This window comes from Thunnus maccoyii, chromosome 23 (assembly GCF_910596095.1).
Source record: "Thunnus maccoyii chromosome 23, fThuMac1.1, whole genome shotgun sequence".
Lineage (NCBI taxonomy): Eukaryota > Metazoa > Chordata > Actinopteri > Scombriformes > Scombridae > Thunnus > Thunnus maccoyii.
This window is the reverse complement of record NC_056555.1, coordinates 3,501,232-3,525,572: the sequence shown is the minus strand read 5'-3', so window position 1 is coordinate 3,525,572 and position 24,341 is coordinate 3,501,232. Positions and strand designations below refer to the sequence as shown.

Here is a 24,341-nt window from a genome sequence, read left to right as displayed (position 1 = left end):
CTACTAACGCACTCCTCTCTGAGCTGATAACTAATTTGTGTTCTGTTGTGTCTTTTTTTTTTTCCTTCTCTATTCTTTACACACTCCACTTCGGCCGATTAGCACGTCGCTAACATTTTTCCACGTTGCCGTTCCCTCCCCGCGAGAGTCGTCTCCGGCGGGAGCTCATTATCGCCGGGCATGAAGTTGACTGCCAGGGTCCCGGCTGATTTGTCACATCCCCGTTCCCTCCCGCAGCCGAGCCCAGCAGATTGGGGGTGTTGTTGAGTGCTGTGTATGTGTGTGCGTGTAAGGGGGGGGGGGGGGTGTTAGTGCTGGGGGTGGGGGGGGATTGTCTAGAACTGCCTGCTCTGGGGAGCGTCGCAAAGCGTTTTTCTGCGGCCCATGCTTGTTACCGTCGTGTTTCGTGACAGTAACTCTTGTCGGCGGCAAGGGATGGCGGTGAGTCATGTGGTGCGTGGTGAGAGCATTTCCATGTGGCGTTTGTCATGTTGCTGGTATTGTTTACAGTGATTCATGTAGTTTTGTTTATGGCTTTATATCGTACAGTGAAACGGAAATGGTGCCCTAGCAGAGTTTCATCCTTTTACAAGATGCATGAGATGGGCTGGAGCATGTGGAAGGAGGAAATCAGCAATGAAAGGAAAGATTTATGACTCAAACAGACAGTTTGCAGGGCTCGAGCTTAAGGACCTCCCATCATCCTGGGGCTGATAAAAATAGGATCGGGGAGGATGTAAATTCAATTTGGGACCAATTTGGGAGAGTTGAAAAAAAAACCCCAACTTGTTAACGAAATCCACATAGAAAGCCTTTTTAAAAGCGTTTTTGACATTCGTCACCTGCGCATCTCACAGAACATACGCTTCCATTCCATAAATGTATCAATCCACACCGAGACACTTGTGTTTTTTATGCTCTGAGTCTATTTCTGTCATGTTTAGTGAAGAGTAATCTGCACACACAGCTGTTTAAATCACACAAATATCCTGCTGTATATGTGTTTTGAACTTACTAACGGTCTCTATATTGATTGATCAAGGCTCCCAGTCTGTCTGTGAGCTGCCTGTTTCACTATAGGCAAGGAAATAAGATCAGTGAATTACTAAACACAAACACTGTCGATTTCTTCTTGTGGAGCTGTCATTCAAACTATTTTGGTTCAGTACATTTCTGCTACCAGTCAGCCTGGTGAAGGCAGGTTAGCCGGCCGCTGGTCATAAGCTGCAGCTGACAGACGGCCAGTTCTGCTGACAGAGACGCTGAACGCAGGTCGGAGTCGGTGTGGACTGAACGGATAAAACACGCTTACACGCCCCTCATGTCTCGCTTCCTATGTGGAGTCCCAGTTTGAGCACATGAAGGTCAGAGTGGAGATCACACAAGTATTCCCCATGAGTTCATCTTGCTGCATGAAGAGAATTAAGTCAGACTGGAGGTCTTGCTTGTCTAATGAGATGCTGAGCTTCCTCCAGCACAGCAATTCAAGTTAGCTGGCTTGGCTGGTGGAAGTCTCAAGTGGGTATGTTCTGCCCATAGAGCATGTGCAGTATGCATTCATCCAGCCAAGCACGGGAATGTCAAACCCAACACCAGATTAAAATCTCCAGAATACTGTGAAATACAGAGAGATTTACCTGGCAGCTTAATCAGCATTGTGTGAACTCGTTTGGCAAGGGCTTGAATGTAACGGATGTTTATTTTTAAGTAAATGTTTGGCACCGCCGGTTTAACCCTCCTGTTGTCCTTGGGTCAACTTTGACCCAGGAGGACAACAGGTGTCATTATGTGCTGTCATCAAAAAAATTGAAATGGTTTCAAAACAGTATCCTGACTAAGAAATGATGAATTATTTTAACTATAGTTGAGATCAGAGGAAAATATATTGATGGATTATGGCAGACTGGTATATGTAAAAGTTTAGTCAGGATACTGTTTTAAAACCTTTTCCTCCTGGGTCAAAATTGACCCGAGGACAACAGGAGGGTTAAAGTCACTTTGAATCAATAATAATGTAGAATAACAAAGATTTTATATTAAGGATGGTCCACATTCATTTTAGGACAGCTTAAATTGTACTTCCAGATGGTTCTGGGGGGATGGTGAAGAAAGTTAGTTATGAGCCTTGCACTTTTCAGCACGTTGGCTTTATCAAGGTTTGTAGATCCATTCATCCAGAAGCTTGATACAGTAACAGTTGTATTGAAGTATTCTGTGTCAGCACTGCTTTCTTTGTGTTGCACATTGAAATAAGGATGGAAAAAACTTTAGCGCCGCATTGACTGTCACCACATATTATGGCTCTAAGATGAGTTTTGCATTGTACAGCTCATGCAGGTCTTGAAAGTTCAAATCCTTGAAACTTGAAAGTTGCTGGATTTCACAAATTAGATGAAGCTGCAAAGGTAACTGAATGCATGACTGAAAGGATGGCCTTCAAGGTGCTTGATTAAAAGACATTCAGGGGTAATTCATCAGTGGGCTTCACCTCTTCAAATCCAAACATCAAGGCCTCACATCTGCCAAACCCTGGGATGGAAGTTTACTTCGATACAGCTACAGTTTTAAAATCAATAAATCTTCAAGTGAAAAGATCATGGATAATATTTGAGGCCTCTGAGATGTCTTATATTGACCAATAACATAGGCTAAATCTACCAAAACAGTTTTTGTTAAACACTGAAAAGTCTTTTCATTAGCCTCACAGGCAGGTCTGTACCTAATTACACATTAGTGGTCCTCAAAGTTGAGTACAGGGACCCAACCAAATCAGGGATAATTAAATTTTATTTAAATGGCCAGTTGATCCCAATTAGAGGATTATATGAATCACTGTTATAATTATCTATTATCTCCTTTTGCTGACTGGAGGAATAAAACTGTAGACTAGTTGTACAGTCAGCGATATACTGCAGTGATAAATAAGAAGGTTGGATTCCCAACTAGGCTGTTACAAGCCTGACTGGAAGTAACATGAAAAAAGTTGGATGAACCAAATTTAAGTTTATTAAACAAATGAAATACAAGATAATAAAAAGCTAACAAAAGTACCATGTGTCAACTGGTTTTACTCATTTCATTGGAAATGAGTTTGGTAAGAAGTACAACTGAAGTAAACCAACTGGTGCTTGATTACCTGGTGTTGAGTTCCTGTCTAGAAGAGCATTGATATGTCAAAATCTAGTTTCAAAACCTTCATTATTTTATTTGTTTGCTTATATGTTGCATATTTTAAGGAACCCAATAGGTGTCAAGGAGAAAGGAAGAAAAAAATTGCATACAATTATTTAATGTTCTTGAAATACATAATTCTTCCATATCACTTAATAGAACACATTAACAAATGTGCAATAAATCCAAGTTGCTTTTCAAATGAGTTTGTAGGCTTAGTTTTACACACGTAGGCTAGAGGTATATTGTATGTACAACTAACTGATAGCAGCCAAAGCTAGCCAGTTATGCTAAAATCATTTTAAAAGTGTTTTGAGGGGACAGGGGACAAAAATGTAACTCATCTGAAAACCAAACAATATTACACTGAAGGCTTTAATTAATTTTTTCCAAGCACCTCAATACTATAACACTGCTGCTAGCTTGTCACTTACGCTCTGGAGGCTCCACGCTTAACAACAACCTGTAGTTTTGAACTAATATGTTGAACATTTACAGAGACCTGCACACACCTTTCACACATTAAAATGTTAACAATATTGTTTAATGTCATATTCTGTTAATTTCTCCTCACATTTTCTCCCTCATAGCACCTGCCAGTCTATTTACATACTTATAAATGTGTTTAATCAAATTACCAGCCAGCAAATCTGTAGTATTCCAACTAAAACAGGTATACACAAGGATACAAAGGTATAACTAGTTTTTGCCGGGGGCTCTGTAGTGGGGTAATCAGGCCATAGCTTTGATGAGAACACTACTGTATGACCTCCTGAATGTTGATCGTTATAAGGCACTAAAACAAAAGTCAGCTAGAAAAGCAATCATTTTTGGCCCTTTGTACTTTTAACAATCTCTTCAACTCTACAAAGCTTTTACACATCCATCCTTGCAAAGTGAGGGTTGTTGCTGTGTTCAAATTTGCAGAATTTAATTCTTTTATTTTATTTAATTTTAAATTCCACTCAAGAACCCAACATCCTGAAATATAGAAATATGCCAGGCTGAATTACTATTTAAAATGATGCACAAGACATCCAGAATCTTCAGTTTGATGAGATGCTGCAGATGTCAAAATCTTGAGTAATGTTTTTGAATATTTTATTCAGTGTATGTGTGATGTACCTTCACTGAGGGATGGCTCTGTCTACAGCTCAACACTAAATCAACAAATAGTTGGATCAGAGTCCCACGGCAGCACCAAATCTGCTGAACTGAGGGCGTGTGACATGAAACCCTCTTTCTCAGGAGGGCTGGAATCAGTTTTGGGTCTCCTGACATCTGACTTGATTAGAGAGCGAAAGCGGCTGGTGAGAAAGAAAGATGAGGAGGAGGAGAGAGTGAGTGTCAGAAAAGGAGAGGAGAGCAGGAACAAGGGACTCAACTATTCATCTGTCACTAATCCTGCATATGATTCCTTCCCTCTGCTTGTCCGGCACTATCCCACTTTCCCCTCTCTGTGTCTGTCTCGCTTTGACTCCTCATGTCTTTGTTTGGCAGTGTTGTATTTCCTTTCATTTGACTTTTTTCTTCCCCCTTTTACTTTTTCCTCTACACTGCTTGCTCTGCGTTTTTCTCTTTGTCTGCCTATCTATCGTTCCTCATCCCAAAAGCCTCTCTCTCCTCCTTTTTCTTCTTTTCTACCACAACAACACCCCCTCCCCATCCCTCCACGACAGCAGACTTTCGTTTATTAAAAACGAGAAACATCAGGGAGACTGAGACCTGCCAGGTGTGTGTGTTTGTGAGTGTGTGTAATTGACGCAGTCCTTGAGGTGTAATATTTCAGCGTTTCAGCAAACAAGCAGAATTTACAGCCTTGGGGATGGATGGATGGATGGATGGATGGATGGATGGATGGATGGATGGATGGATGGATGGAAGGATGGGTGGATGGATGGATGGATGGATGGGTGGGTGGGTGTACAGTATAGATGGATGGACAGAGTAAGTGAGAGAACAGTGCAGTTTTTGGAAGATGGCAGCTGCCACTGACTGCTCACTAGGGGAATGGATGGGGAATAGAATCTGCACAGTTTGAGACGAGGAAGGCAGATTTTTCACAGATTTTTTATGTAGCTTTCATCTCTCAGGATGGACAAACTTTTTCCGCTGACAGAATATTCCATTTTTTTCTTTCTTGGAAACCCCCTCAAAATGGCTTAGTTATCGTTTGAATTTTATCGATGCTGATTCTGCTTATTGATTCCTAGTTTCAATTTTAATATAGTAACCACACTAGTAAACATGGTTGCAGTGTGATAACTTTCCAGAGTTGTAAAATCCAGTCTGTGATTATTACAAACTGCTGTGCAGAGTTTTTGCAATAATCTGTTACTCCAATCAGACTTGCTGGATCATATTTCATTGTCTCACCAGCACTTTAAACAACACGCCCACACCAACACAGCCCCTTGTATTGTTTCACACAGGGCTGTTTTCAGTCTGAATGCTGTCGAGGAGTTCCTGTATCTTGCTGAACAACAAGAAAAAGTTGAAAAAAGAAAGCTTAATGAGGACAAGAATACAGTAACTTACATACATACATGGTGTATTGCAGCTAGGTGTCCTTGGCTCTACTGGCTGATGACACACTTGGGCTCAGAGACCGTAAGACATCAAACACTGTACAATCTTTCAGATCAACACTGTGATGCCTTAACGTTAAATGTTTGGTCAGATTTGTGCTACCTTACTTACAGCAAATTAGCTTTCCACATGTATTGCACTTTGCCTTGTCGTTATTTTCTTTTCTAAAGTGAGGCCACACTTTTGAGCGTTTACCACGGTCCATCTTTCACCACTGATGTGATGCATGCTAGCTCGTATCAACACGTAAATCGACATGCTGTTGCGTTGATGGGTGACGTAGATGGTCCTGGCAGATAGCCACATCCTTGCAGAATGTAACCTGTTTCTAATAATAAAGGGTTACATGGGGTTAAGGAACCGATAAGCAGAATTGAAACTAAAATTTCTTAATGATTCCTTTGGAAACTGAATTTTGGAATTCAAACTACCAACCCTCTACCCCCTGAACCACAGCACTCCTATAACTTTGTCCTCACCATGTTAATTGTTTTTGTCTTAGTATTTTAACGAAATTATATATACTGGTGTTAGCCAAATGTTATTTATTTAATTTTTTTTCCTTTTAGTCAACAAAACCTAAATACATTTAGTCTAGCACACCTACCGAGCGCACCTTTCAACACCATGGACAGCGCCTCAGCAGGTGAAAAATGATGTTTTGTCTTCCAAAATCCACCAAGGTATTTGTCAGTGTGCACAAGTGCAGGCTGCCGGCTAAATGGCAGACTGTGACATATTCTCTGCCAGCTTTTTTTTGTTAACAAAACAAGGTACAAATACCTTTGTTGACTATGAAATTCTTTATAGGCTATGACATAAAAATAACTTTAACTTACATCTTCACAATGCTATGGCCACAAGCTGCTCGCAAGTTTGCAAAGATTAAAATGTCAAAATATTAAATCACAATTGCACCTCATTAATAACAAAAACCAAGAAAGAACCTTTAAAGAAAGTTATCTTTAAGAACATTACCAGCTACTTTACACTTTGCAGTCTTTCTTCTTAGTTCTTCTTAGTCTCCTGGAGCTCTTTAGAAAAGACTGAGTCTCTCTTCGGCATGATAGCTAACTGTTAGCTTACTGACAGGCAGTGGCAGAAGAAGAATTCGGATCCTCAAGTAAAAGTACCAATACAGCAATGTAAAATACTCCATTACAAGTAAAGTAAAAGTACTTCAAAATTGTACTTAAGTACAGTACTTGAGTTAATGTACTCAGTTACATTCCACCACTGCTGACAGGTTCTATTAGAAAGAGGCGCAAGCGTCAGAGGCTAGCAACAGCCTCAACAACAACAAATTTATTGATTGACATACATGCAAAAAAATTAGTGTTGAATTCAGATGTGTGGTGCATTATTGGGTTAGATAATAATGAGTAGGACAGAAGATGATAAACATCTGTGTGAGCGCTGAAAACAAGTATAATATTAGAGTTATTATTTGAATTGTGAAAAATGGGACAATTTGGACATCTGGTCACCGTACATCCACAGCGCTTGATGATGTTACGTTAGCTTATCTTTTTATAAACGTGGCCGTACTGTCTGCATGTTTTCGTAGTTTGTCCAGATGTTTTGTTGCTGCTTCTTGTCTAATTCTCAGTGGATTGTTGGAGAATTTAGTTCATAAGTCTGTTTCTTCCAAGAACCAGTAATGTCAGACAACATTACTGAAGACAGAACATTACTGGATGCAAGAACATTTGTGCAATAGGTCAAACAGCTAAATCAACTTCTGAACAAGAGGTATATTTTGGGCAGTGAAGGATACTGTTTTATTAGTGTGTGTGTGTGATTTTGCAGGTCATCAAATAAGACTTTACATTAAAACTAATTAATTCATTTGTCCATTCATCTGTTTAATCTTTATTTGTAGATGAAAAATGTAATTTTGGCATAGTTCTCCTTTTCAAGGGTTACTTTTTATTTTGTTTGAGTATCGTTTTTGGCCAGAAAAAATTCTTCATTGTAATTTTTCATCAAAATTTTCATTGATGAAATGAACATGAGGGAAAATCCCTGATCTTGCCTTGATGTCCCTCTGTGACCCGCTGTCCTTGCTGATGAGGCTACATAAATGAGTGAATTTCTAAAGTGGCTCACCATTTATTAAAACTGCTCTTTCTTGTGTGTTGTGGTAGTTGGTGGCAGATGGCTAGACCATCAAATCTTCAAGCTACCTGAACAGGGTCCAGTGAATGCCTCTGTGTTTATCTGCTGAGGTTTGGGACATGATCCAACTGATGGCGAGGAGGGAGAGAACTGTTTCTCTCCTGACTGATACAACTGGATTCATAGTGTGTATAGAATTCTCCAATAATAGAAACAAACTTTGGTGTGATTCCATAGATGCTCAGTATCTTCCAGAGCGTGTTCCTATGTGTACTATCAAAAGCCTCCTGGAAGACAACAAAGTTGATGAATAGGGGTGTGATCCATTCTAGGCACTGATCTATGATGTCCCTCAGTGTAAAAATCTGGTCCATACATCCACCGCCCCCGCCTGAAACCTGCCTCTTGTTGAAATGCTGTGTGGTGTTCAGCCACTGTCTTTCTGAATCTGGATTTTCTCAGTTGCTCATAAGTTTTGGATGTAGGTTTAAGACTGTGAGTGGGATTAGTTGAGAGTAAGTGAAGTAGTACTGAAACAAAGTTGATCAATCAGTTAGCTTACTGACACAAAATGAATCGACAAAAAATTTAATTACCACTTAATAAAAGACATTTATTAAGTAGAAATGCCAAACATTTTCTGGTCCCAAATGTGAGGATGGACTATTTTCTCTGTATTAAATCATTGTAAATGGAAAATCTTGAGATTTTGGACTGTTGGTCGGACAAAACAAGCAATTTGAAAATGTTACCCTGTTCTCTGGGAAACTGTGATGAGCATTTCTCACACTATGTCCTGACCAAACATTTAATCAATGAATCCAAAAAAAAGATTAGATTAATGAATAATTACAATAAAGAAACTAAACTCCCAATATCTGACAAATAACTACTACAACACACACACACACACACACACACACACACACACACACACACACACACACACACACACACAAGTGAAGTTCATCACAGAACATCTTCAGTTCATCATGAACAGTGAGACAGTAGTGAGCATTCACCACACACTGGGAATGTCTACATCACCAGTAGTGTGTGTGTGTGTGTGTGTGTGTGTGTGTGTGTGCGCGTGCATGCATGTGCGTGTGTATGTGTGTGTGTGTGTGTGAGAGGGAGAGTGTGTGTGTCAAATGGACAGATGTCCCCACTCTCTGTCCCACAGATGGGCTCTGTGATGCCACAGTGTCCTTGTCCAGGATTCACAGGATGCTTGGACACACACAACCAAACTGAACCCAACTGGGCTCACTGCTGAGTGTGTGCTTGTGTGTGTGTGTGTGTGTGTGTGTGTGTGTGTGTGTGTGTGTGATTGCATGTGCGTGTGTGAATGTGATGCAAGTGTATCAGCGGAGAGAAGACTGTGTCTAGTCTACAGTATAACAGTGTGTGTAGATCAGAGCTCTGGCAATCTTTTAATCCTTTTGCCACTTTCTGCTAAGACCCCCGCTGCACTCACTACTCACCTGCAATTACACCATTACGGAGATCTTTCACTCTCTCTGTCACACACACACACACACACACACACACAAAGAGGTACTTAAGGTAAAAGAAGCCCATAATACCTGCTATCTGTGAAGAGAACTGACAGTGTGTGTACCTTTGCATCTGTGTGTGTGTGTGTGTGTGTGTGTGTGTGTGTGTGTGTGTGTGTCCTGGGACTTGCTGTGAGTTACATAAGTCCTGCTGAGGGCCAACATGTCTCCAATCTGCCTCTCTGCAGAGAGGTGTGGGGGTGAAGACACAGTCACCGCCACACAGGTGGAACCAAGGCCACAGGAAGGGCAGATTAAAGGAGCAGTGCACCTCAAATCTAACATGACCTCCTCCTTTATTTCCTCCTCATCTGCCTTATTTTTTTTGTCAATGTGGAATTTGTTTTGAATTTATTTTCATCTTCAGGAGTCAAATTCAGTTCAGTTATCAAGTGTCAGAAACATGGATGGTGTCCTGGGAGTGACCAGCATCCATGTATTAAACAGGATTAAAGGGTAATTCCTATATTTAATAATGCTATTGTACCCACCAAGTTCACTCAACAATTACTTCAGTGCAGTGGTTTTCTGTCATGCAGGAAATAGCCCAAAAAAACATGAAATTTGTTGATAAAATACAAGTTTTTTTCATGCATATTTCTCATTAGTTTCAGTTGTTCAAATGAAAAAAGAAAAGTTTTATGTTGCCCAAACTGTCAGAATTTTGACACCCTTAAAAACATCCAGTAAGACTCTTTGAACTGGAGCATTGGATCGATTTCTTCATATTTTGGATTTGATGTGTTTTCTGTCCATCTTGTGCTTTACATTTTGCTTTCTGAATACATCCTAATAATGTGAATCTATAGCCAAATGTCTGCTCCCAAAGGAATCAGAATTAAAGGCCTTTTTCACAGCAAACATTGTGGCACTAATGATATTAACAATGGCTTTGTTCCAGCAGCAATTAATAATGTTATAACTCGCACCTGTTTTTAACAAGTCACCTTTAGTTTCCTTCCACCAGAGTGGGAACCACTGCCATAATGAGTACAGTGTTAATGGAATGATGGACAAAACTATGAAAATAAGTTGTAATAAACTTGTTATCACATGACCAACACACAAAAAACACACTTGAGCGAGTCACTTGAGTGTGCTCCATTGGGTGATAAAGACCATGAGATGCAGTTGAAAGCTCTGAAAAAGCGATAAAGTGGAGCTTTAGTGGAGGAGGTGACAGATGTATGGTAGTGTATGTCTGCAGAGGTAAAGACTCACACAGGGAGGGAGCACTGGATGGAGTGAGGTGGTGTTAGGACAACACAATACACACACATGCACACACACACACACACACAGAGTGACAGTGAGAAGGGTGCTGCAGGCTAGTCTCTGTCACATCTCTAATCCTCCTTATTGTCAGAGTCAGATATACTCTGCCTTCCAGCGCCGTCTTCCTCCCTTCTTCACCTCTTCTCTCCTCCTCCCTTCCCTTCATCCTTTCTTAACTCTTCATCTCCCTCATCATGCAGTCACCCGCACCTATGCTACTTATTCTGTCTGTCTTGTCTTATCGTCCATATCACATCTGAAGTTTGTCTTTTCCATCCTCTCTCACCTCCTCTCATTCTCTGTCTCTGGCGTCTCTGTATTCCTGCTGTGAGGATCAGCCCACTATGGCGGGCAAGGCTGGTGTGTGTGTGTGTGTGTGTGTGTGCGCTAGACCACGATTAAACATCAAAGTCAGTATGCGAAGCAGGAATCAAATAGCGTGTGTCTACAGTGGTTTTGAGTCACGATAAATAATTAAATTGAAGAACTGTCTCTTTGCAACATATAAAACAAGTTGTTCTCTGTCTGTCTCTCTCTAACTTGGCGCCCCGCTGTGCTGAGTGGGCTTTGCCGAGTCAAACTCTCACATGCTTGCCATGTACCACCAGGGGCTATGTGAGCGCCACAGCACATGTGCACATTTTGCATCTATACACGCGCCTGTTTGTGTCCGCAAGCGCCACAGTGTCTATTGAGTTATAACTGTCAAGTTTTTCCGGAACAAGTGCTGCTAATCCCATTGTGTGGGAGGAAAGAGGGGATGATGAGAGGAAGCAAGGCTTTTAGGAGTATCTGCTTTTCAAAACGCGCTGCTTTCACACATCTATGAAAACCGTCAAAGAGGAACTTTTTAATTTTGTCTTGTGTTTTGATGTCTTGTTGTCTTGTGCTTTGATTCCTCGACTCTCCTTCAAATTGCCGTCTTTGACGTCATCAGGTCAGAGGAATGTTTTAAGGGAACAATGGCTGTGGCGCTCACACGCCTCACTGTTTGTTGCTGGTCGGCATTCAAGCCTTTTCTATTGTTCGATTCAATGTCAAGTAGCTCTGGTTAAGAGCTGCAGTTAAAAGTTTACAATGTTACTCTTGAATACCTGTGGCTGTCAGCAAGTATAGAGAAAGAATGTTGGAGTTACCTTTTCTAAAAGAAAATAGCAGTGGTGGGACTTTATAATTACTTTGTGTCTGGATCTATACAGCAGCCTTGTAGTTGTAATTACTCAGTTGGAGTTGTAAAGGTGTTGGATGTGACAGCTAAGGAAGTTTATGACAAGTTTCATATAGGACTACTTTTTTCACAGCGGTGACAGTTTTTTCTCCTGATCAGAGTGTCTCAAGTGTCCCATCCAGTCAAGCCGTGTCCACCTGTTCACACATCCATGTGTCCACTTGTTAAGCCCAGTATCCAAGACTTACATCCTTAATGGAAGATTCCATACCTCATGATTTATGTGCCAACATTCAGTGACAATGCAGGAAGTAGTGTACCTTTAGCGGGAGGAAGTGAGGATGTGGAGGTCAGGGTGCAGAACTGACCGTAAAGTGAACTGCAATCAATGTTTGCCTTTTTATTAACCGTAACCATCATCTTTTCTTATCCTTGAACAAGTGTTTTAGTTTCCTAACCCTAACTACACAGTACCTTAACCATATTTTATTTTCCACATAAACATGAACATAATAAGTAAAGTTCTTGCACTCCAGAAAGTCTTATGGGCAGGTGCATTGGATCATAAACTCTGACTGTGAATGGACCAAAAAATCCAGCACACTGTCACATGTACTGGTTTTATTAAGGATGTTTCAGTGCTCAGACCTTCATCAGGCGGGGGTCTGAGGACCCAGAGTGGGTTTAATAAAGTGAGTACAAGTGATCGAGAGTGTGCAGGAGTTTTTGGTCCTTTCACAGCCAGTGGATGTAATAAAACGCTGTCATTGAATTTAATCTGAAGTTTTGCAGAATTGTCCATTGACCTTCTTACTGCATATCAAAACTGAATACTTTTCAGTCAGAGACATGTGAAGGAATTGACCATTTATAGCAAACGGTTATACAATTAAATTTGGTGAAAAAGGCTCTGCTGCCAGAGACCGTGACGCATCCCATGTTAGCTTTGCGAAGTTGACCCACGTACCATATTCCTCTGACAATCGCAGGAAAAGCACAGAGAAGCAGTGATGAAATCCTGGCTTCAGGCTGCACTTCAGGAGCAAACAACAGAGGCTGAGTCTCTTCCGAGGCGGACCAGTTAACAGAGGCTTCGCAGTCGACCTCTGCCGGAGCAGGGAACAGCAGTCTCCCTCTGCACACTTTTAATTGAAACAGTTCCCTGATGAGGTTTCCTAATGAGGGGCAAGCAGGTCCTATGATGTAAAAAGATACATGTCGGGCAGAGAAGGTAGGGAGGTAAAGCTGTGGGGAACACACTTTGATAAATAGACCAGAGCACATTCACAAATACACACTTTTGCTCATGTGCTGCGCGCCAAACATGGAAGAAACATGGCTTCACGAACGTGTGTGAGGTTCTTTTCAACACTTATATGATCTCTTTTTATGCGTGTGTGTGTGTGTGTGTGTGTGTGTGTGTGTGCTGTATTTTTCTTTTCCTCTTATTTCTGGATCTTGTTTGAAAATGATTGATATTGCTGCCAGTTCCATACAGCTGGTCACTGTAGTTTTTAGCAAGCATTACCCAAGAGGAGGAAATAGTGCATTTGTTGAGGACTATTTTCAGCAGCGGATTAATACACATTTGGTGTTCTAGTGAGTATATCTGGCAGTGTGCGTGGGATTTAGTCAAAATAATCTACAGTGTGTGTGTTCATGGTAATGAAGGAACATGTCAGCAGCGGTGGAGCTCACTGATGGGTTTTTTTAATAGACTTTGGACAACAATTAATATACACACAATACTTTAAGTAAGATACATTCATTGTTGGTTTTGAGATTTGTCAACAATAAAAAAAAAAGTATGTCGTCAGATGTAAACATTAAGAAAATAAGATGAAATCCTTTGAAAATTTGCCTGAAAGAAACAACCTTAAAATAAGCAAAATTATCATTTAAAACAGCACTAATCAATATGTTTATATTAACAATGGGTTGAATACCATATTGGCCCAAATATAAGGCAACCCTGATTATAGGACAACCCCCAATTTTCCAACACCTGTTGTTGGAAAAATAATTTTTGAATATAACTTACATCCTTGTATAGTTAGATACTCACACACTCTCCTGCCAGGCTCTTAGAAGCAGTCAAAAATGATTTTCTCAAAAACGAGCTCTGTGACAGTGGTATTTGGCAGCTTGACATATTCCGTTTCTGCAGTAGAGACGTTGGAAGACGCTTTGGACTCATTTTCACTCATCATGAATTTATTTCCTCTGTGGCAGAAAAACACGATACACCAGCCTTTGGAAAGCAGGTTAAACCAGACTAACGAAACACTTTTAGTGCTGACTGACTCTAACACACTCACTATAAACAGACTTTAAGACACTCGCTAGCCTAGCAACATTAATGCTACAAACAACCCATAATGCAACACTCAGTGTAGGAGTCAGTTTTACACCAGTACTTTATCCATTCAAAAAAAATATCTGATGTTGTGAACATGTAATTGTCTAGACCCTGAATATAAGCCAACGCCACTTTTTCAAACAGGGTTACTCGTTGGAATGAACCCTTAGAGAGTTATCTCCCAACTCTGCAGTTCCCCTCAACCCTACAAAGCCTTTTAGTGTCTTTTAGCTTATTGTTTTGGTTTTACAACTGAGTCTCGCCATATTCCTCTACCTCATTTCCAGCTGCAGCAGTTTTCAGTGAAATAACTCTCAAACCTACTGTACACTACCAGCCCTGTACCAAATGGCTGACAGGCTAGCATGAACACAGTATAGCAGATAAGAGCCAGATATTTTTCTCAGGAGTTGGTGGACACCAAACCAGAGCTAAAAGAGAGTGAACATTGGATTTACATTCATCAGATGGACAGATACACAACTCCAAATCAATGGTTGCTTTGTGTCGGCTGGATGAGTGAATATGCTAACATGTTAGCCGTACTTAATAGGTCACGATATGTCATTGTTGTGGTTGCAGCTTGTTGTGCTGCCCTCAAGTGGCCAAAAATTGGACTAATGAAGTTATGATCCTCAGTCCAACAGTACTTCAGTACTGCAGTACTGGACCTCAGAATAAAGTATCTTCACTGTTGATTTGCTTATAAAAAATTCCCTCTCAAACTTGGAAGGCAGCCTCTTAGAGAGCAGGCTGCTCTCCTGGCAGCAGGTCAGTTTCCCCACTAACGAGGAGAGTGAGGGGGAGAAACGAAGGAGACATTGAGAGGATGGAGTAATGTGTCAAGAAGAGGCAGAGAGGAAGAAACAGACAGAGATGGGATGAGGGTGAGAGATAAAGAAGAGACAGAATGAGGGAAAGGGGAAAGAGGGAGGCAGACATGGGCGCTGTGCAGCCCTCGGCAGAGTCATTCAATGATTCATGGACTTACTCCAGTGATATCAGTGGGCCTCACACACATGAATACACACACACACACACACTCATGCATGTGAGCTTAAATACGTAATCAAAGAGCCGTGCATTGCCCTGTTTGTGTTAAATCCTTAAATGCATTTTAGATTAAGTGTTAAATTTGACTTTTCCTCTTGTCCTTACAAGAGGTGACGCCTGTAACTGTGTGTGTGTGTGTGTGTGTGTGTGTGTGTGTGTGTGGATGTGTGAAATGAAAGTAATGGTTTGGACACTGTTGTTTTTCTCCCAATGTGCTGCCTGAAGATGTACCTGGGGATTGAGCGCTCTAACACAAACATCTGTTTTCTCCCTTTTTTTAAACCCCATAACAAATACCAGCCCACCACATTAACAGAATCTTTAATATGCTCCACGCTTTGCCCAATTCTCCTCCTCTAAGTTAACACAAATCACTTGTACCATTGTAATCCCTTACCTGATGAAAACATCATAATTCTGAAGCAGGGATATTATCCGTGGAATTACATTCAGTTAGTCTCGGGTTTGCTCAGCAAACACAGGAGTGCTTCTCTCTCAGAAAGAAGCTACGGTCAATTCCTCGCGAGAGATAATCTCTTTTTAGCAACTGTGATGGAGACGCCTACGGTCGGCATGGAGACGTTTTCCTGGCACGGTGGACACCATGGAAGAGGTTGGCTGCAAAATGAGATATAAACCGTATGAAAGAAAGTGACGCCTTCTCTTACAGAATGATTGATAGCACAAAATTAAAACAAGCTGGGCTACTTTATGAAGGATACTGTAATCCTCGCTTGACAAGATGATTGACTTGATCATCAAAGTTGTAGGATTACAGGATGACAAACTTGAGGTAATGTTCTTTTTTTTCTTTCCAAAATTTGATATACAGTCTCTTTAAAGAAATAAAGTAGTTTTTAATTTGAGAAAGAATGTTTTTCAGTAGTTTTGACAGGGAATAAAATTTGACGATGATCAATGACAGACTGCTTGTACATGCAGGATCATACCAATGTTTTTCACTGTTATAGTCAATTAACTACAAATAGCATATACCCTTACATTATTGTCAAGCATTTTCCAAAGCATACCACTAAGTGGGTTTACATCTACATACCACCTGCTTTTACACACATTTCCAATTTGCATATGTTACTTAAACGTCCACTGAAGAGATGAAAACGTCAGATCTGTGTGGAGCGAGACTGTTACATTCCTCAGATTCAAGATTCAAGATTTGAGGAAACAATTGAAGTTTGATGGGTACATCATCTTGTTGTGCTCTCTTCTTCTACAATGGTTTAATGGTGATGGAAATGTGCATTTAAGTGCATTTTCTTTGGCCAATTTTCTGGAAATTCAGTTAAAATGTATGCCACATTCAGACAGAAAAAACTTGAATTCTTCCAGGCAGCAATTGTCATAAGTTAATCGCAGTACACTATGAACATACTGAAACTTGTCACAGACAGCTAGTCTATCACACTTAACATAAAACCATCTTTATTTTTCATTGTGTAGTAATGCAGTTACACTCTGCCTGACAATGTGTTCAGCGCTCAAACAGCCAATATTGTTCTCAGCTGCCATTCGCCATGCTCTAAAACAGGGCTTCTCAACCTTTTATAATTTAAGGCCCACTTCTGATTGTTAAAAATTTTCCGAGGACCACCTTCCCAAATAAATAACATGACAAAAAAACTCAGCTGTAAATATTTGTTATGCCACTGTCAGCTGTAATGACCAAAATAAATATTCTGCTTACCGTCAGTGAGACACTCGGGCTTGCTTCTGGGAAATAATGAGATCAAGTCATGGCAGGATGGGTGAGAGGATGACACGCAGAGTAGCATTCAAAGTTGCTTTGAGTTTCCTCAGTTCCTTGCCTTTGATTTTGTTACAGTCACAATGGAAAACCCTGAGTCACATAAATAGGTGGTGGTGAAAAGCAAAAGAAATTTGATTGCCAGTTTTGACAGAGAGGGATATTGACTGGCAGCCAGCATCCAGAATGAAGCAAGGTCAACTCGTGTGAGCTGAAGCTTCAGGCTGCTGTCTGATGATGGCTCATCAGTTCATTTTCCAACACAGTGGATAGAGACATGTCTTCTGAAGCAGGATCCACAGAGAAAGCTAGCTAGCTAACAGTGGCAAAGCATGTTTGTCTCTACCTAATGATGTGATATGATTGGATATTCGTAACTGGTCAATGAACTTATGCATTTTAATTCTTGAGTATATTAACATATAAAATAACTAGCTTGGGTAAATTACCAAAAAAAAAAAAAAACTGTAACCATTTAGCAGTACCACTGCCTCTGTGGCCCACTAGATGGCGCTCTGAGGCCCACTGGTTGAGAATGGCTGCTCTAAAATGCAAAGAAGAACTAAATTCACATTTTCACATGATCCTTTTGAAAACTTCAATGTTTTCCTCCTCTGAAATAAATTTTCTTACAGCAGAATTTTTGCTGTTCGACTCAGATGTCTAACATGGGATGTTGGTGCATTGTTGAATGCACCACTGTAAAGAGTTTCCAGAGGAGTCTCTGATTAGTGCAGTTCTGTGCAAAGATAACACATGCACACTAATATCTTGGCTAAGACAGAGATTTTTACAGTATACTGGGAGCTCTGCAGATCACAAATGGTGGCAGCATAATGAAAGAAGAAATGGTGGAAACAAATTTGGTGAAAGATACCTCAGGTTATGTGTCTACACATGTTAACATATCCTGGTTTCATCAACCTGGACAATTAACCCAAAAACCTGAATATGTGACTTGGGGTCATTTTCAAAGTTGCACAGTAGTTAGTAGGGGTGTGCCCAAATACAAATATATTATTCGGCAAAGCACAAATAGTGGGTTTTATACGAATATTTGTTTCATACAAATATTTTAAAAATTATTTGTTTTTGGGAAGAAAAAAAAAACCCATGTCAAATACTAGTTCACAGGTCGGTTACATCGTTGTCTCAGTCTATCTCCTCTGCTCCATTGTTACATCTATCAGGGGTAAGTCCCAAGGGACTCTCCCGAACCTGTTGTTCCCCTTCTACTCTCCACAAAGTTAGGTTGTAAAAATAGGCAATAAATGAAAAATGCAAAGCAAGAATCATCTTTGAAGTTCTTCTACATGTTACACGCTGTGCTGTCTCTGTGTTATGGGTGTATAAATAGGTAGAGGTCTGTCTGCAACAAGGTGATGAGTAAAGTTGTAGCTCAGTAGTCAGCGCAGTCGTCTATGATATGGGAGACTCCAGTTGGAGACCTGGTGTGGGGACCTCCTTTGTAAGGTAGTTTATTCATGAACACTGTAATTTTCTAAAATTAAAAGCGTAATAAATACAAAAACAGGATTTTCAAGCCTCTTTCCACTTTTATTCAAATACAAATACAAATACAAATAATTTTTGCTGCCTCAACAAATACAGATACAAATACAAATACTGGGCTCTCTGCACATTTTAGTAGTTAGTCAGTAAAAGTTTTGTATACAAGGATGTGGATAACCAGGTTTTAAACATCATATCCTGAATATGATCAAAACCAAGATTCAAGTCAAAATCGTGATACTAGTGTGCAGATAATAAACAAACTGCCTTTCTCAAGCAAGTCCCAATTTTCAGAAGTTGATGCGTGAAATAACTGCAACCAATGTCTGCTTGCATGATAGGAAGGCAGTCTAAATACCGAATATGCTTTGATAAATAATAAATAAAGTGTACACGATTTGTAGGTAATAAAACATGCAAAAGTACAATATGGTCCTGTAAGTTGACTTGAACTCTTCCATCCATCCAAGCGTCTCATCACGTGTTCTCTCATGAATCTTTCTCTTTGCTCGTCTATGGCTCCGTTAGGATAAATCACCCTCCGCTCGTCATTATCGAGGGGAAAGCTCTTCACCGTCTGTCCTCTCCTCCTCCTCCTCCACTCGCTCCTCATCCCTCCATTCACACAGAGAAACGGGAGCATCAACCGAGCCGCCGAGCTCATATCATTTTAATTGAGACGTCCATGTTAAGATGGACATGAATATTACATTTCACAGGTCCTATTAATAAGCTAAGGCCAGTCTAAATGTTTTAATATTCACTGTGTAAATTATTGAAATTGTGTTCATAGGCAGCGTCGGATCATTCGTCAGAAATGTTTAGTCTCTGATGTTCGGGAAGTGATGGGATTTAGATGGCGTACGCTCCAGCTGAAATAGGACATGATTTCCCATGATGCACTGCCACATGTGCTTGACCACCCCTCCCTGCTAGTGACCTTAGAGTCACTGTTTTTAGCTTTCTTAATTAGAGAAAGAAGAGTGAGACAGTGCATGTGTGTGTGTGACAGGTATTCTTCCTATCTTCAGGCCTGTCTTTCTGTCTCCCCATCTGTCTCTGAGGTCCCCAAGCATGTTACACACACACACACACACACACACACACACACACACACACACACACACACACACACACACACACACACACAGAATCCGGAAATTATTCTAAAAGAAAAATCCTCATCTGATGTTCCACTGAGCACAGACGCGTCAGGGAGCGTCCGTGGCGATAAAGTTGGCGTTTCGAGTGACTGCTCTTGGCAATTTAAAAAAAAAAAAGCCAGTTGCACGGCGGTGGCGGACGTCGTCGCCTGCGGTTGCACACACACGCATGTGGTGGTGGAGGAAGATGGATCGGAGTACAGATTGTAAGTGACATGTTAATTTCTTCTCCGTCACTCACGGCCGAGGCGTCCGCTATCAAAGTAAAAAGGGACACGAGACCCAGCCATCAAGGCCCTCCTCTCCTCCTTTTTCTTCTTCTCTTCTTTTCTCATTTCTCCTTTTTTTTCCCCTCGCTGTCTCCCCATCATCAAGCGTTCCAGGGCTGACTGTGATCAAGGAGATGTTTAATGTAGCTTTCTGCTCACTCGCCGCCTTCCTGCGCTAGCTCTGTTTGATCCCCCCCCCCCCCCCCCCCCCCACCCCTCCTCGTCCTCCTCGAGATGACTGCTCTTCATAAGGTCCCCAGGGTAGCTTCTCATCTTAAAGGTCAAACCACATGTTTAGACACTAAAAGCAAGGAAGCTGACAGTTGGTGTGGGGAGGCAAAAAAGGAGGAGGAGTGAGTGGTCATGCTGGATTTTGGATCTTTGCTCTCTTGTCTTGTGTTCTTGAAGTTTTTTTTTTTAAATCCTGAACTAGTTCAGGCAACATCTACAGGAAGTCACAGTTAGAAAAGCTCAACTGAGTCTTGTTAAGAACAGAAAAAAATCTCAGTTGTGTGTCAACTTTAACAAAAGCTTGACAATCCCAGACAGAGCTGCAACTGATGATTATTGTCTCAATGAATCTTTAGGTCTATAAAATGCCAGAAAACGGTGAAAAAACGTCCATCACAGTATCCTAGAATACAAGCTGATGTCTTTAAATGTCTTGACAAACCACAACCCCAAAATAATCACGTTACTGTCAGACAAAGGAGCAGCAAACTCTCACATTTTACAACTTAAACTCATCAAATGTTTGGTGTTATTGCTAAAAAAAAATGACATAAATGATTCAGGGATTATCAAAACAGTCGCCAATCAATTTTCTTTCAATCAACTAATCAACTAGTTGTCATAACGACCATATAGCTGAAACAACAGAGTCACTTTATGAACTTCATAGTCTAACCTGCATTTGTTATGTATTTATTATATACAAAAACCATTGTCAAAGTTGTACCAGGTTGCCTCTCACATAGACACTCTCACTGTTAAACAAGCCTTCCTCACATAACATCGTCTTCATCCAACATCCAGTCTCCACTGGAAACACTCACGCATTTTTGGAGAGTTACAAAAGTAAACAAAAAAGTGTTCTGTGTTTTGTTTTTGTCATCTTTATTGCGTTCTGTTCTTTTTATTTTGCTCTGCTTTACTTGTTTGGTGTTTTATTTAATTTGTGTTTTTATTATATGAGGATCATTTTTTATTGTTGTCAATATTATATTACATTTGTGCCTCAGAGTTTTTCGTTTTGAGATTGATTTTGTGATCACATTTCCATCCAATTGTTTCGTATATCTGCAGCGCATTAAAGGTTGAGAATACTTTACTGTAGTTATGAGTGATGCAGGTTGTGTGATATGTTCTGCTGTATGTTTCTCATCAAGACGAGAATATGACAAACTCCCCTAAACTGCAAACTGAGTGTAATCAGCAGTGGTCTTAATGTGAAGGATGAGGAGAGAAGGTGACTCGAAATATCATTTTGAGACACAGAATGTCCTACATGATGTTGTCTGTGCTGCTGGCAGAGTGTATTAACCAAACAACTTGTCTGTGTGTGTGTGTGTGTGTGTGTGTGTGTGTGTGTGTGTGTGTGTGTGTGTGTGTGTGTGTGTATCTGCAGGCAGCCCTGGTACTACGGCTGGGGTTTCAACCTGCCGCGGGGTCAGGCTCTGCTGGACAAGTGGAACCAGATCCCTGACAACACAGACATCCTGGTCACACACTGCCCCCCACTGGGTAAGAAACACATTACAACACACGCACACACACACGCACGCACACACACACACACACACACACCAACTCCTCCAAGCAGCATACGTGCATACACACACAGCCAGAACATAAACATATGTAAGAACACACACTTGTGCATATGCATACAAATGACGTGATTTGCATAAATGCACATGTAAGATTCTAGAGGAACAGGAAACGTGTGGATATACATAAAATTTATACACACACATAGAAAACGTGTATAAACACTCCACAAATATATATGTGTGTATATATATATATATATATATATATATATATATGGATAGATAGATATAAAACATTCATGCAAATATGCAAGGCTGTAGAAATACCGATGTCATGAAAATTAAAAAGCTTTTTTTTTTTAATTATTATTTGGATGTTTCATATTTCATCTGTTTCATTACCTAGTGAAATTAGTGGTAAATGAGATTTTTTTCATAGTTTTAAGGTTATGGTTTCATAGCCTTCTCCACATCTTCAGGAGTTATTTATTGAGTTATTTATTTACTGGCTGAAATGTGGTCAAATTTAAATCTAGAGAATACTGGAATCAGCCTGTTGTAGTTTATTTAAATGGTAGAGTGTAAACTCCCCTCAGGGCTACCACTGATGACCTCAGTGTCATCAGTGGTAGCTACCATCCTACAAATATGTGGACTCACTCTTTTACATATGCATAAAAAACACAAACACTATTCAGCTATGTGTACACATCTACCTACAGCTCACACACACACGCACACACACACACTTCTCTGAATATTTATTTTCTTCTGAAATGAAAGAGAGGAGTGGAAGCGGCGCTGATGAATCATTGTCGTATCGAGTGGATGAATAAAGGTTGAACGTAATCAAAGCGGTGACTCACACAGTCCAGTCAGACCTTCACACTCTGCAGGAAAGCAGGTTTTACCTTTAGATGAGATTATTAGCCTTCCTAGTGATCACCTTTCAGCTTCTACACACTTGTTTTCCCCCCCTCACACACACACACACACTTGCACACACACACTCGTTGCAAGAGCAAACACAGACGCCGGCGCACAAGCTGACTGACATCCTGTAAACACTCCTCCCTCTCACACACACTCACACACACACACAAGCAGACGGAGATGCTCGTGCACACACACACATGCTCTCCTCTCTCTTTCTCTCTCTCTTACACACACACTTTCACACCTCATCTCCCGCTGCAGCTGTGGTGTTCAGACGAGTGTGTGTGATTGATTTCTGTGTCTGCGTCTCGGCTGCAAACACGGCCGTTTATTTTCCATTCAGCTTAGCCAAGTGTCTCCAGCTATCTGCTCGTAAGCCACCGGCATATGGAGCAGCTACAGCAGGCTACTAATGCATGAGACACAAACACACGCACACACACACACACACAGAGTCAGAGCAACACTAGAGAGAACGGCATGAGAAAGGGAAAAAGTGGATTCTTTAAAGCGCCAGAAGCCAATAAAAGGCATCCGCTTTCAAAATATTTTTAGAAAGAGGAAGAAGTGAACGACGGACCAGAAGGTGACGGAAAAAGTAGTGCGAGCGAGACGTCGTTTCGCACTGCGGCAAAAGCGTCATTTATGAGGCACGATTAAGCGTCAGATCGGCGGTTAGAGAGAGAGAGAGAGAGAGAAAAATATGGCCTCTTTATCTGGCTGTGAGGAAGAAGTTAACAGCAGAGAGAAAGTGAGACAAAAAGAGGAAAACAGGCTCGGTGCCCAAAAACAGCAGCTGCTTTGAAACAAGCGGCACATTAGAGCGAAATACCCCGAGACACAAAAAGCCCTCGTAACTTCTCACTTCACTTCCGCCGTCTCTCCTAAGGCTTGTAAAGAACACACTTACAGTTTTAAGGCGTTTTAAACCTTTACTGATCCTAAAAGTGTGTGTGTGTGTGTGTGTGTTTTTTTTTTTTTTTACAGGTTGATACATTTGGAGGACACAGAAGTTAGACTGTATCACTTTTACCAGCATGACTGATTCATTGCCAGCTGAGAGCGTGGAAGTTTTTATGTCTGTGTTGAGTGTGAGAGGTTTTTATCGCTCTGCTTGGTAGTAAAAAAATAAAAATATATAAACGATCTTAAAGTCATCACTAGAGAGTGTTTCCTCCTTCTCTTTCTTTCTTTTTGTCCCCGGTGAAGATCTGCTGGAAGCCAACGACACGAGACTCACTACTTCTCACTTGTTACTGCTGCTGCGTCAGCGCTCACATCTGTACTGCGTTGAGACTTAGCTTACTTGAAAATTGACTGCCTGAAGACTTAGATTTGATGGGTTGAGACTCAGGGCTTGACATGGACCTGCCCTTAAAGATTTGAGACTTAAAGATGTGTTTGTTGTGGTTTTTGCCATATCTATTTTATTTTTATAGATATTATTTATTTATAGATATTTATTTATTTTTATTTGTATAGCCCAACAACACGAATCACAAATTTTCCTCAGAGGGCTTTACAGTCTATACAACAATACAACATCCTCTATCTTTAGACTCTTCATTCAGGAAAAACTCTGAGGAAAAAGTGGAAGAAACATCAGGAGGAGTCTTGTTTTCCTCATTTAATCTT

General features: G+C 40.7%; 1 protein-coding gene across 2 annotated transcripts in view; it reads left to right on the top strand.

Annotated features, from left to right (window-relative positions):
• Window positions 1-24,341, top strand: part of mpped1 (metallophosphoesterase domain containing 1) — a 94,917-nt gene that overhangs the window by 62,084 nt on the left and 8,492 nt on the right. For both annotated transcript variants that reach the window (XM_042402854.1, XM_042402853.1), the window contains one exon: window positions 21,626-21,741. In XM_042402854.1, coding sequence (XP_042258788.1) covers window positions 21,626-21,741 — 116 coding nt within the window. The remainder of the gene's footprint in view (window positions 1-21,625; window positions 21,742-24,341) is intronic.